At 57.4% G+C, this 14,525-nt stretch overlaps 1 protein-coding gene across 1 annotated transcript in view; it reads left to right on the forward strand.

Moving 5' to 3' along the window:
- Positions 1-12,948, forward strand: part of ZAN (zonadhesin) — a 33,531-nt gene extending 20,583 nt beyond the window's left edge. Inside the window, 20 exon segments of the mRNA XM_059416031.1 lie at positions 367-543; positions 2,207-2,415; positions 2,685-2,829; positions 3,141-3,388; positions 3,479-3,643; positions 3,854-3,978; positions 4,317-4,615; positions 7,623-7,834; positions 8,351-8,492; positions 8,869-9,116; positions 9,582-9,711; positions 9,901-10,078; positions 10,360-10,533; positions 10,791-10,930; positions 11,373-11,572; positions 11,668-11,806; positions 12,084-12,224; positions 12,567-12,672; positions 12,762-12,805; positions 12,889-12,948. Of these exon segments, the coding sequence (XP_059272014.1) occupies positions 367-543; positions 2,207-2,415; positions 2,685-2,829; positions 3,141-3,388; positions 3,479-3,643; positions 3,854-3,978; positions 4,317-4,615; positions 7,623-7,834; positions 8,351-8,492; positions 8,869-9,116; positions 9,582-9,711; positions 9,901-10,078; positions 10,360-10,533; positions 10,791-10,930; positions 11,373-11,572; positions 11,668-11,806; positions 12,084-12,224; positions 12,567-12,672; positions 12,762-12,805; positions 12,889-12,929 (3,263 nt within the window). The 3' untranslated portion in view covers positions 12,930-12,948.
- Positions 12,949-14,525: the final 1,577 nt, after the last annotated feature.

Below are 14,525 nucleotides of genomic sequence, written 5' to 3' on the forward strand. Positions count from 1 at the left end.
GTTTTTTGGGGTTTTTTTTGCATTTCAGATGGTGAGTTCTTAATAATTACGGGTTTTTAAATTTTTTATCTATTTATTTTGAGAGAGAAAGTGTGAGCAAGGGGCGGAGCAGAGGCGTGGGAGAGGGAGGGGAAGGAATCTCATGGAGCCTCCGCGTTGAGCACAGAGCCTGACACGGGGCTCGATCACACAACCCTGGTCTCAGCCCAAACCAATAGTTGGGTGCTTAACGGACTCAGCCCCCCCCCACAAGCACCCCAAGAATTACTGGGTTTTGCTTGAAATGGGTGTGGAATTCGCCCCAACGTGGCGACGTGGTTCTTGTCCCTTCTGAGTTGACTCTCGGTACGTTGTTTCGTTCTCCAGGACCCTTCTCCCGGTGCCATGCGGTGGTGCCCCCCCAGTCCAGCTTCGCCAGCTGTGTGTATGGCCAGTGTGGGACCAAAGGGGACACCCTGGCCCTGTGCCGGTCCCTGCAGGCCTACGCATCCCTGTGCTCGCACGCCGGCCAGGCCCTCACCTGGCGAAACAGCACCTTCTGCTGTGAGTGCCCCGACCACCTGCTCCCGAAGCCTCCAGATACCTTTCTGTCTTCCTCTCCTTCATGTCTGAGTCTCTGCTCTCCCTTCATAGCCTGGCCCTCAGCCCGACAGGGAACCCTCCTCCCCTGCCCTCTTTCCAGTCTCTCTAAGCCGAACCCCCCTTCTCAGCTTGTCTGCTCCATCTCCTCCATCTGACTCCCCCTCCTCACCCCACACCACGTTCCTCATTTGCTTCTGCGTCTTTCCCGTCTGACCTGGGCCAGCCAGCCCCGTTCCCTTTCTTCCTTACTCTCTTTTCCAGGAACTCTTCTTTCTTTTTAAATTGTGGCAAAATATACATAACATAAAACTTCCCATTTCAATGATTTTTTAAAAAGATTTTGTTTATTGATTTGACAGAGATCTCAAGTAGGCGGAGAGGCAGGTAGAGAGTGAGGGGAAGCAGGCTGCCCGCTGAGCAGAGAGCCCGATGCGGGGCTCGATCCCAGGACCCCAGGATCATGACCTGAGCTGAAGGCAGAGGCTCAACTCACTGAGCCACCCAGGCACCCCTAATGATTTTTTTCTTTTTTTAAAGATTTTATTTATTTATTTGACAGAGAGAAATCACAAGTAGACGGAGAGGCAGGCAGAAAGAGAGGGGGAAGCAGGCTGCCCGCTGAGCAGAGAGCCCGATGCGGAACTCCATCCCAGGACCCTGAGATCATGACCCAAGCCAAAGGCAGCAGCCCAACCCACTGAGCCACCCAGGCGCCCCCTAATGATTTTTAATACCCAGTTCTGCGGTCTCCAGTACATTCACAGGGCTGTGCCCCCGTGACCACTCTCGGTTTCCAGAACTTTGTCATCTTCCCAAACTGAAACTCTGCACCCATGAAACACAGACCCCATCTTCTCCCCATCCTGGCCCCGGGCAACCACTCTTCTGCTGTGTGTCCATGACTTTGACAACTCCGTGGACCTCATATAAGTGAGATCACACAGTATTTCTCTTTTGGTGAGCAGCTGATTTCACCTGGCATGTCTTTAAGGTTTATCCGCATCGGAACGTGGGCCAGAGTGCCTTTTTTTTTTTTAAGATTTTTATTTATTTATTTATTTATTTGAGAGAGAGAAAGAGAGCAAGAACATGAGAGGAGAGAGGTCAGCGGGAGAAGCAGACTCACTCCTGAGCAGAGATCCTAGTGTGGGACTCCATCCCAGGACTCCAGGACCACGACCTGAGCCGAAGGCAGTCGCCTAATCAACTGAGCCACCCAGGCGCCCCCCTGGGAGTGTCTTTTTTTTTTTTTTTTTTTTTTAAAGATTTTATTTATTTATTTGACAGAGAGAGATCACAAGTAGGCAGAGAGGCAGGCAGAGAGAGAGAGAGGAGGAAGCAGGCTCCCTGCTGATCAGAGAGCCTGATGCGGGACTCGATCCCAGGACCCCGAGATCATGACCTGAGCCGAAGGCAGCGGCTTATCCCACTGAGCCACCCAGGCGCCCCTGGGAGTGTCTTTTTTAAGGCTGAAAAATATCCCGCCCTATGCATAGACCTCGCTGTGTGTATCCATTGGTCTGCGGAACGTTCTCGGGCACTCTCGGCCCCGAGGTCAGGCAGCTAGAAATCACTGCCTTTCCTCACAGGGCTTTCTTCTGCTTTCTTTCTGGTTTCCTCTTAGCGCTGAAGTGTTCCCCCGGCAGCAGCTACCACCCCTGTGCCAACCCCTGCCCGGCCACCTGCCTCAGCCGGAACACCGCAAGAGACTGCCCCATGGAGCTGCCCTGCACGGAGGGCTGTGAGTGCCGGCAAGGCCACGTCCTGAGCGGAACCTCCTGTGTGCCCTTCAGCCAGTGTGGCTGCGTCCACCAGGACGGTTCCTACCACCCGGTGAGGGGCTAAACCGCGACGCCCCGTGTTAGGGGGGCAGGAGGGCTCAGAGCCTGTGAAGGGGTAGCGGTGGGTGGGGCAGGGGGCCAGTCTAGGAGGCTGAGCAGCAAGCCCAGAAGCCAAAAAGGTTGAGGAAGGCTAGGGATGGAGAGAAGCAGTCAAGGGTAGCAAGCCTCGGGGGCGGGGGGTGCTGGTGCGTTGCGCGGCGAGTTCAGTCTGACGCCGGCTTCCGGTCTTCCCTTGGCTCTGCTGATGCCCACGTCCCACAGGTCGGGGAGAGCTGGTACCCAGACAACACGTGTTCCAGGCTCTGCACCTGTTCCACGCACAGCAACATCTCCTGCCGCCAGAGCACCTGCAAGCCAGGCCAGCTGTGCCGGCCCCTGGACGGCCTGCTGCGCTGCCGAACCTCAGGTAGGAGACCCTGGAGTGCAGCGGGGGGGGGGCCACCGGTGAAGTCCCGGTGGCCTCCTCTCTCGGGATCCCTCCCTCTCCCCCTCTCCCACCACCCACCTGTAGCCCCCTGCTCCCCTCCCTGCCTTCCTGAAGACCTTTTGTTGGGGGGCTGGGGCGGGGGATGCTGGCCCTGTGCCGTCAGGAAGGGTCCCTCGCGTTCCCTCGTGGTTCTCTCGGCCACGAGCTTTGACAGGACAACACCCCCCACCGGCCGCCAAGCCGCCTTCTTGTGGAGGCTGGACCGCTCCTCAGCCCTGCCCCTTCGCCAGGCGTGGGAGTGTGTCGCACCTCGGACCGCTCCCCGTACGTGACGTTCGATGGCATGCTCCATACCATCCAAAACACCTGCACTTACGTCCTGCTGAAAGTGTGCCACTCCACCTTGGACCTGCCTTTCTTCAAGATCAGCGGCAAGCACGGGAAGCGGAGAGGCCGCTCGGCTGCCTTCTACCTCTACCGGCTCCATATCGACATCTCTGACACCCGGGTCACCTTGGGAGAGGGCCACCGCGTGCTGGTGAGCTGGGCAGCGGCGTTGGGGAGGGGGAGAACGCCAGCCACAACGTCTGTCTTTCTTCCCACTCACCTGCCCTGCCGGCTTCTCTAGATCAACGGTACGCAGGCCACCCTTCCCTCAACCCGCCAGATCCGGGGGGTCAAAATCACGGCCAGTGGCGTCTACACCGTGCTCAGTGTCAACATCGGGCTGCAGGTCAAGTTTGATGGCAAGGGCTTCTTGGAGGTCCAGCTCCCTGCAGCCTACTACCAAAAGGTGGGGGCAACCCCTCGCTCTTTTCCCCGGGAGCCCGCCTCCAGAGGGCGCTGAGCCCTCTCCAGACCCAAGTGGTCATTCCCCACAAAGGAAGAGGGCTGGAAAAAGGGTGCCTTTTTCTTAGGAGTGGAAATGCAGGCGCCCACGAGAAAGGAAGGCTCTTCTACCTGCCCCTGGCCGGCCACTGAGAACCCCTCTGCCCCCTGCCAGGTCTGTGGCTTGTGCGGGAACTTCAATGACGAGGACGAAGATGAGCTCATGATGCCCAGCGATGAACTAGCCCAGAATGACACCGAACTGGTGGACAGTTGGCAAGATAGGGAGTCTGACCCCAAGTAATTGTCCCCAAAGCCTTTCCATCTTCACAGGAATGCAAGCTGGGGTCCCAGACTATCCGGCAGGGCCTAGGAGGACCGGAGCCTTCCTGTCTGTCTGTACCTTGACAGAGGATGGCTTCTGGGTCCTGGGAACCTCTCAGGGGAGACATGAAAGTCTTCCCTGTGTGGGGGTTTCAGAACGCGGGAGGGGACAGAGGCTGCAGGGAACGTGGCCAGCGCTCATTCCAGCTTCCTGGTGAAGACCAGGGGGTCTTCCGAGTTACTGGGGAGCGCCAAGTCATTTTCACAGGTGCGGGCAGTGGCTGTCCCTCTGATGATCTCTTTCTCCTCTGCAGATGCCAACCAGATGACCAGACGGTCCAAGCAGAGATGAAGGAGAAGTCAGATACAAACTGCAGGTTGGCTGACCTGGTCAGAGCCCAGGAGCGGTGCCAGACGGCCTTGCGGGCTCCAGCCTGGGCGAAGTGTGCCAGCCACGTCGTCCTCGGGCCCTTCCTGCTCAACTGTACCAACAGCCTCTGTCAGGGGGGTGGAAGGCTGAGCCGCGCCCTCTGTGAATCTTTGGAAACCTTCGGGGCCGCCTGCCGGGCCAAGGGCCTCAACCCCCCGATCTGGAGAAACAGCAGCTTCTGCCGTGAGTGTCCCCTATGGTCACTGCAGAACCCCCACACCTCGTTTCTGTCTCTGTACCCCTTCAAGTGCCTGTCTTCCTTTCCCCTTGTTCCTGACCTGGGCCTGACCTCGTTGTTCCGATGTGGCTCATTCACAATTCCCTCGCAGCCGGCACCCCTACTACAGGGACAGCACGGGCAACTTCCCTTCGCCCGTTTTTTCCCAAAGGAAATGGGACGGTTACTCCTCTGCATGGCTCCTGCCTCCAAGGTTAAGTCCAAGCTCCTTTCGGAGATATCCGAGACCCTGCCGTCTGTCCTAGCTGGTCCTCTCTTGCCCCTTTCGCTGTGAGCCTGCCCCACCCCCTGCACCAGACCACCACCCCATTCCCCCACCACCGTACAGAGCTGGCTTTTTCCCCTCCCTGCCTCTATCCGCATTGCTTCCTGCGCCTGGAAAGTTCTTTCTTCTTGTCACCTGGCAGGCTCCTGGGCATCCTTCTGCAGCTCTTAAAAATTCTTTTTCAAGTTAGAATTCATATACCGTGATATTCACCAATTTAAAAAGTATATACAGTTTGCTGTTTTTGCAGGGTTTTTTTAAAAAGATTATTTATTTATTTATTTGACAGAGAGAGATCACAAGTAGGCAGAGAAACAGGCTGAGAGAGGGACTCTGAGATCATGACCTGAGCCAAAGGCAGAGGCTTTAACCCACTGAGCCACCCAGGGGCCCCTTATAGGATTTTTTTAAAGATTTTATTTATTTGACAGAGAGAGATCACAAGTGGGCAGAGAGGGAAGCAGAGAGACAGGGGGAAGCAGGCTCCCCACCGAGCAGAGAGCCCGATGCGGGGCTCCATCCCAGGACCCTGGATCACGACCCGAGCCGAAGGCAGAGGCTTTAACCCACTGAGCCACCCAGGTGCCCCAGGAGCTTTTTTTTTTTTAAGATTTTATTTATTTATTTGAGAGAGACAGAGAAGGGGTGTCTTCTCTGCCCAAGAGAAGGGGTGGGGAAGGGAAACAGGAGAGGGAAAAGCAGGCTTCCTGGTGAGCAGGGAGTCTGATGTGGGGCTCGATCCCAGGACCCTGGGATCACGACTCCAGCTGAAGTAGATGCTTAACTGACTGAGCCACCCAGGTGCCCCTCTTTATTTATAAGTTAATTAATTAACTAATTTTTAATTGGTTAAATTATTAATTTGGCCTCACTCCCGTGGGACTTGAACTCATGACTATGAGGTCAAGACCTGAGCTGAGATCCAGAGCGGGATGCTTAACCGACTGAGCCACCAGGTGCCCCAAGAGTAACCCTCTATTAGTGTTATGAGCTACACACGTCTTTCCAGTTCTTATTTTTTCATCTTTGACTTGTTTTGTCAGGTATATATGTATATACATGTGGGATAGCGTATGTTAGTCTTTGTTCTGTGGCTTCTGCATTTCGAACCATAGTGACAAATACACATTTTTTAAAGTTAAAGAATTTGCTTGTGTTTTGCTCCAGCATTTTTATGGTCTGTCTTCCTTCCTTCCTTCCTTCCTCTCTTCCTTTCTTTCTCTCTCTCTAAGTAAGCTCTACACCCAGTGTGGGGCTACCAACTGAGCCAGCCGGGCATCCCACATTATAGTTTCTTTTCTTTTTTTTTAATATTTAAATGTTTTATCCACAAGGATTTTTAACCTGCTGCACAATATAAGATACGAGTTACCTTTTCTTTTTGTTTGTTTGTTTGTTTGTTTTTCTTTTAAAGATTTTATTTATTGGGATGCCTGGGTGGCTCAGTCAGTTAAGCCGCTGCCTTTGGCTCAGCTCATGATCCCAGGGTCCTGGGATCGAGTCCCTCATTGGGCTCTTTGTCCAGCAGGGAACCTGCTTTTCTCTCTGCCTCTGCCTGCCAGTGCGACTGCTTGTGAGCTCTCTCTCTGACAAACAAATAAAATCTTAAAAAAAAAAAAATTATTTATTTTAGAGATGGGGGGAGGAGCAGAGGGAGAGGGAGAAGTGGACTCCCTGCTGAGTGCATAGTGCATAGCACCGCACCCCCTCCCAGACCATGACCCTGAGATCACAACCCCAGCCAAAATCAGGAGTCGGAGGCTTAATGGACTGAGCTAACTGGGCCCCCCCCCTTTTTTGAGCACTTTATTTATTTATTTGACAGAGAGAGGCACAGCGAGAGAGGGGATACAAGCAGGGGGAGTGGGAGAGGGAGAAGCAGGCCTCCTGTCAAGCAAGGACCCCGATGCGGGGCTCCATCCCAGGACCCTGAGATCATGACCTGAGCCGAAGGCAGACACTTAACGGCGGAGCCACCCAGGCGCCCCCCTCCCTCCAGCATTCTTAAATCACCAGTTTCTTCTCCCACTGACCAAGATGACATGATTTATTGTATACTAAGTTCCCCTGCATATTTGGGTCCCTGTCTGGGCTTCCTCCCCCTTCCATTGCTCCGTCTGTCTCCACTTACCAGCGACCCAGTATTGTGACTGTTGAGAGTTTCAACTGTGTTTTCAATTCCAATAGGGACATTCACTCCTCACCGCTCTTTTCTTGTCTTTCCTTTCTAGTTTTGTAGTTGTTGTTTTAACGTTTTCCTGGCTTCTCTGGTTTGTTCCTATCTTCCTCTCCGCTTTACTATCTTCTCGCCCTTCTAAAAACCCGAACAAAATCCTGCTGGTGTATTATACTGGGATCATCTGCATCGTATCTGTTCACTTAGAGACCGACTTCTCTATTATGTTGCAGACTCTCGCTCTCTGTCCACATTTCCATGTGATCACAGGTACCTCCCGGAAAGGGTTCTATGGAGCTCCTCCAACAGAGTGAATGCTGCCGTGCTCTGTGCACCTGTTACACATGCACGCCTGTCCCATGCTCGCTGACCATACACATCAGTGTCACCGTGGCTGCTGGCTGACCTCTGTCTCCCACACTGCACTGGGAGGGCCGTTCTTACTCCTTTCTTTCCCCGGGGCCTGGCATGGAGCCCGATCTCAGTAAATGTTTACCCCCCTCTCCCCCAGCTCTGGAATGTCCTGCCCACAGCAGCTACTCTACCTGCCTTCCCTCCTGCCCACCTTCCTGCTTGGACCTGATGGGCCAGTGCAGTGGCCCCAAAGTCCCCTCCACTTGCAAGGAGGGTTGCCTTTGCTTGCCCGGCTACGTGCTCAGTGGGCAGCGGTGTGTGACCAGGAGTCAGTGTGGTTGCATCAACGACTACGGCAGCTCCTTCCCCGTGAGTGGGGATGGGAGGTAGGGGTGGGGACCCCTCGCGGTTGGTGTTTTCTGCTTTCCTATTTTTCTGTCAGCCTGGGCACCCGTGTCTCTGTGGCTGGCCCCGGGGGATGCAGGCTGGTGACCGGGCAGTGTGCTGTCCGGCCGGGCCTGGGCTGGGTAGGGTATATGGCAGTTTGAGGTTTGGGATCTGATGAATCCAGACAACTGGGATGGGGTCCGGTATAGCAGAAGGAGCGGGGACCTTGGCTCAAATCCCATGGGTACCACCCATGAGTGTGTGGCCTCAGTTTTGTCATCTATAAGTTGGGTACTTTCCTGAACAACAGTGTATGTAAGACACCAAACGTGATGCCTCTAAAAGGTGTACAGGGACAGCAGGCTGCAGGTGGCCTGTGGCTGCCTCCAGCCTGGGCCAGCAAATCCATTCAGACCGTGGGCCTCGGCTGACCAGGCGGGAGAAAGGGGAACTGGCCCTTCCCTCTTCACTCCCTGATTCTCCCTGTGCCTTCTCTAGGAGGGTAAGACCTGGATCTCCATTCGCTGCACCAGGAGCTGTGTCTGCACCTTGGGGACCATCCACTGCCAGCCCTTCAGTTGCCCCCCTGGCTCCCACTGCGAGTCCAAGGCCGGGGGCACTGGCAGCTGTGAAATTAACAGTAAGAGGGACCACCAGGGAGGCGGAGCAAGAGGCAGGAGCCGAGGGGCTCAGGCTGGGTAGGTCTGGAGACCGAAGGGGCCACAGCACAGGGTGTGGGGCAGGCCTGTGACCTAGTTTGGCCTAGTTGGGGCTCTTACCAACTCTGTGGCTGACTCCAGGACTCACTCTCTTAAGTGCAGAAACAGGAGATGGGGCCAGGTTTATCATTGGGGCTGGCAAAGAGAGAAGGCTGAAGGTCAGGTAGCCTGGGAGCCCTGACCAGAGTCATCAGGGCCGTAGAGGGATGGGGCTGTGTGTGTGTGTGTGTGTGTGTGTGTGTGTGTGTGTGTTATATCTGGACAGGGTCCCTTCTCAGGGCTGGCCCTTCTTGGCAGAGTCGGACCAATGCTCCATTTACGGGGACCCCCATTACCGTACCTTTGATGGCCTCAGCTACCTCTTCCGCGGCCGCATGACCTACATGCTGATAAAGGCCATCGGCGTGCTCCCTGCTGGGGTGGTGCCTTTGGTCGTAGAAGGGCGCAACAAAGTGTATTCATCCTGGAGCCCTATCTACCTGCACGAGATCATCGTAATGGTCTACGGCTACACAGTCCAGCTCAAGGCTCATCTGGAGCTGGTGGTAAGAGCCAGGCCAGGCCAGGAGGGGCTGGGGAGGGAGGCCAGGCCGTGGGAAGCCCCTGAACACAGGTGAAGCCAGGACTCCTTGTTCCCCGGAAAGGTCCCGGCCTGAGCTGCCTTGCCATTGAGTTCAGAATCGGTGCCCACACTCAGAGGCAGAGGAAGGTGGTGGGATGAAGCCAAAGGTTGGAGAGAGACGGGGAGCGAGAGGGGGAAGAAGAGAGCAGGGGGTTCAAAGGGGAAGCTGGGCTGAGTAGTACAGGGGCATCCGCTCGGTCAAGAGTTTTTGCAAGGAAGAGGTTGTGGCTGCAAAGGGAGGCGACCTTGGAGAGGTCTTTGCCACATGGGGTAGCAAAGCCTACTGGGGAACCTCAGAATGATGGCACCCAGATACCGAGCCGTGCAGAGAGGCAGCGGAATTCAGGCTTACTGCAGACTCTCGGCGGCTCCCGCCCGCCTTCTCCAGGTCAACAACCAGAGGACGGCCATCCCCTACAAGCCCAGCGACCGGCTGCAGGTCACCCTGCGGGGCCATCGCCTGTACCTGATCACCGACTTTGAGATGGTTGTCACCTTCGATGGAGGCAAAAACGCAGGTACCTGCGAGTGGGGAGGGGAGAGCAGAGGTGATGCTCCTGCGCTGGGTCAGGGAAAGCCACATCGTCGGCGGGCCAGCCACGGTGAGGAGCCCCGAGGGGGTCCAGGGCCCCCAGTGCCAGGGGAGCAGCCAGGAGCGGCGGGGAGGAGTGGGAGAGCCTCACTTCTGGACACCCTTCCTCCTGCAGTGATCACGCTGCCCAACAAGTATAAGGGGCTCGTGCGTGGCCTGTGCGGGAACTTCGACGGGAACAAGAGTAATGACTTTATCCTGCCCAATGGCACCATCACCCAGAACCTGGTCACCTTCGGCAACAGCTGGGAGGTGCAGAGGATCACGGGAGTTAACCTTGCCCGCTTCTCAAGGTGAGAGGGCTAGGGCTCAGAGCACAGAGGCCTGGCCCCTGGGGAGGTAAGCATCAGCCCGGTGCCTGCCCACGCCCACTCACCCCGTATCCTTAGCAGAGAAGGACCCCCGAGGGCCTGATTTTCTCATTCTGCCATTGCCTCTCAGACCCACTGTGGGGGCACCGGCCGTATGGGCCCCAGGCTGTGCCCTGTGCCTCCCCATTCCTCCTCCTGCCACTTCCTCCCAAGGTCATGGTCCTCAGGGGCCTCACCTGGCCCCCTCTTGGTCCCTGCTCCAGGGCCATACAAGAGGAGGAAGAGGAGGAGAAGAAGGAGTCAGGCTTCCATGTGTCAGAATGCAGCCCAGAGCAGCTGGAGCTCATCAACAGCACCCAGGCGTGCAGGGTGCTGGGGGACCCCCAGGGCCCCTTTGCTGCCTGTCACCAGACTGTGGCTCCTGAGCCCTTCCAGGAGTGAGTCAAGGCCCCAGGCCACATGGAAGTGGCCTTTCTCTGGGTCCTGCTGCCCATTCTGTGATCCAAGCCCCATTTGGCTCACTTCTTTCTCTTGGTGGCTTCCATTCCTGGCGATTCCCCTCCCCACACGCCACACTCATGCACGCGCACACACACACATACACACACACGGGCACACACCCTGCCCACTGTCTTTCTGCTGGGTTTCCTTGCTCCCCACCTCTGCAGCCCCCTAACCGCCCTGCTGCCCCCAGGCACTGTGTGTTTGATCTGTGTGCTGCCCGGAACCCCAGAGAGCAGGAGGAACTGCGATGCCAGGTCCTCAGCGGGTACGCCATCATCTGCCAGGAGGCGGGCGCCGCCCTGGCCAGCTGGCGGGACCACACCCGCTGTGGTGAGGCACTGACCTTCCCCAGCAGCTGCTCCCCGACCCTCGAGGCGGTTTCTGCCCCCTGCTCAGCTCTGAGCCCCGACCCTTGCCCGCCTTGGGCCTCCCGCCTTGTCCTCCACTTCCGACTCCCCAAGGACCCCGTCCTCCCCAGCCAGCCTCCCTCTCAGCCCCGGCCTGGCCCAGGAAGCCTCACCCCAGCCCCGCCCTCCCGTCCCGTTCTGGTTCTTGCCCGGGCCCAGCCTTGCTCTGCCACTTCCTTAGCACACTTTAATGTCAGACCAAAAGACACCCGAAGTCGGTCCCCTCTTCCGGCCTCCTGGCCTATACCAAGCTCTGTGTTCTGGGGGGTGACCGCGTCCCCCCTCCAGCTGCCCGACCCTGTGGTCCCCATACCTGTAGGCTCCATCCCTGCCCAGCCACCTGCTCACTCCAACTTTCCCGTCAGCCTTGGCGTGTCCGGCCAACACTGTCTATCGGAGCTGTATGACCCCCTGCCCAGCCTCCTGTGCCCACCTGGTGGCCCCTAAGGACTGCAAGGGCCCCTGCGTGGAGGGCTGTGCCAGCCTCCCGGGCTACGTCTACAGCGGTGCCCAGAGCCTCCCTCTGGCCCACTGTGGCTGCACCAGCAACGGAGTCTACTACCAGGTCCGCACGGGGAGGGGGAGGCCCTGCGGGGACAGGAGAGTCCGAGGAGGGAGGAAAGCCAGACTGCCTCCTCCGGGCCCTTTTCCCCTCTGCAGCGGGGTGACAGCTTTGTGACTGAGGATTGCTCTCAGCGCTGCACCTGTGCCCGTTCTGGGGCGCTGCTGTGTGAGCCCCTCAGCTGCCGTGCTGGGGAGATCTGCACCCTGGCGAACCTCACTCGTGGTTGCTTCCGAGGTGAGCCTAGACCTCTCTGGTGCTGCCCCCGTATGTGGGCGGGGGTAGGGGGTGGATGCTATGTCCTGTGCCCGAGACCCCTGCCGTCACTGTCAGGAAGTTGGACCACTTAATCCTGCTCTTTCCTCCTTTCTCATGAGGGTCCGAGGGAGTGAACAGCTGCTTCCTGTCAGGCACGGGGCTGGGCCTTTTCCTGGCATTAGCTCCCTATGCCCTCCCCTCTCCCCGGCTGCGGGTATCCTTCTAGAACCTTCCATAACCCCGTTTATCCGCACAGAAAGCCCGTGTCTGCAGAACCCGTGTCAGAATGACGGGCGGTGCTGGGAGCAGGGAACCCATTTCACCTGTGAGTGCGAACTTGGTTATGGGGGACACCTCTGCACAGAGCCTTGGGATGGGCCAGCCCCTGGAAAGCCAGGTGAGAACTTTATCCCAAGTTCCCAGGTGGCTGAGGAAAGGGATTCCAAGGCTGGTCTTTGAGGAGCACTGGCCAAGATGGCACTCCGGACTCTAGGGGACCAGCAGATGAATGGGGCCCCTTAACAAGGCTGGTGGGAGTTGTGTGTCCAGAAACTCAAAGGGATCCTAGGGGTACGGTGTCAAGGCCTTGGAGCAACAGCCTTCTGGAGGGAGACGTAGCCACACCCCATGAGTTAGTGGTCGCCATCCTTCCTGGATGGCCACTTAGGATCCAATGAGAGTGTCTCCTCCCCAATGCCCTCCTGACCTGTATCCCTACGTTCCGTTGCCCGCACCCCAGAGGCATCCAACTTTGTGGCCATCCTGTTGGGGATGCTTGTGCCTGTGGTGGTCCTGGTGCCCGCAGTGACCAGAGGATGTCTTTCCAGGAAGGGGAGGAGGAGGAGGTGAGTTCTGGGAAAAGGGACGAGCAGGGGTGGGTGGCGATGAGTCAGCAGGGGAGCGGGCACTACCCTCTGTTCCCCACAACCCCCAGGGAGAAAGTGTGGAGCCAGAACAGAGCCAGGCTAGCAGACGCTGGTGAGAACCATTCCTGCCCCAGCACCCCGGCGACCGGGAGCCGAGTCTGCTTCTGACACAGGTTTTCTCACTTTTCTCCTCAGATTTTGTTCCAGACCGTGTCGTTCAAGTTCCTCAGTTTTGAGTTGTCCTCAAAAGAGGAGAGAGAAAATAAAATTTATTTTTTGAAACGTGAATTCCACGTGATTGTGGGAGAGGAAGGGTCTGTGAGGTGGGCCCTGGGGCAGGAGAGTGGGGTAGGAGGGACACAGGGGTGCGGGCGGTGGGGGGAGGCTAGGGCTGGGTGCCCTGCAAAACGTCTGGACGGGAGGGGGACCAAGGTCTGCCTGTGCTTCGGACAGTCGTTTGGGGTCAGGGCGTCCAGCCCTCTGGCTTCTGGGCAACAGGAGAAAAGACTGCATTGTCCATCTTCCCGGGAACCTGGGGCCATGGAAGGTGATCCTGAGGATTCTGACATTTCCGACAATGAGATTCATCACCAGGTGCAGGCTGGGGATGGGGAATGTGGCTTTTTCCAAAGGGCGACGGCCTGTGACCCTCTGGAGGCCTCCCCTTCCTGAATCAGTTCCATTTCCTAAAAGGGCATGGGGTTACTATGGCAACTGAGGGTGGGGTCCGGGAACCCAGGAGTTCGGAGCCCCATCCTAGCAGGAGTGGCCGGCTAACCTCAGCCTGAGGCCAAAGGGCATCTGTTCTGACCCCTCCTGACCCCTCCCCCCGGGTCCCGTGCGTCCCATCAGCCAGGTCCCATCAGCCAGGTCCCCGCTTCGGGGTAGGGGCTGGGACATCCTGCTTGGGCCCCAAGAAGGAAAGGAAGGCCACCAGCTGGGGTTGGGGTGGTCAGGGTGGAAGACCCCAAGGGATGGGGAGGGGGGTGCCAAAGCAGGCAGGACACTGGGTCCTGTGCTTGCTCTCTGAGATGACCCTTGAAGCCCCCTATGTTTAAGGATTTGAGTTCCTAGCTGGGTGGGGAGGGGTCCGCGGAGGAATGTATGGCCCCTGACCAGGCTGGCTGCGGGGAGCCCTCTGGAGCTGGGCATGGCAGGAGCACTCAGGGGGCTCTACGAGCTGGCAGGTGCTTTAGCCTGGGCATGGGGTCTCCCTGCTGCACACCTGCCCCCATGTCAGCTCCCTTCACCTCCTATTTGCCCGTTTACCTGTTACTCATTTGCGCCCTGTCATCTTGACCTCTGTTCCTCGCTTCAAGAACTTGAGGTCACCTTATCTAGCCCAGATATCTGGTTGGCAGGGGAAGGGGCTGGCCTGGGCCGGCATCCTCCAGACAGACGACCTCCTCTAGGACCCAGGCCCCCTCCATCTTTGGCAGGAGAGAGTCCCTCCCAGATGCCTTGGGTGTACAAAACACGGGAGATGGTTCGAGGGAGGGGACAGAGGATTCCAGAGTATTCGGGACTCCAGAAGAGGTTGCTACAGGTAGGAAACTGCAGACAGGATCACCACCCGGGGTTCCCTAGACTGGGAAGGGCAGCTGTGATTTGGGGTCCTGCACGGACTCCAACACACCAGGGAGCAACTGAGGCAGAAACTGCACGGGCGCCCCAGCTAAACGTCGCTGGCCCCTGCAGGTGTCCCTGAAGGTGGGCAGACTGGGAGGGAAGAACAGAAGACGGCCACAGAGACTAGCAGGGGCTTGACCCCCATTCCTGTCTTCCTGTTTGGGAGGGAGAAGTTGGGGGAAGACACTCAGGTGGTTTCCCCT

Source organism: Mustela nigripes, chromosome 11 (assembly GCF_022355385.1).
Source record: "Mustela nigripes isolate SB6536 chromosome 11, MUSNIG.SB6536, whole genome shotgun sequence".
Classification (NCBI taxonomy): Eukaryota; Metazoa; Chordata; class Mammalia; order Carnivora; family Mustelidae; genus Mustela; species Mustela nigripes.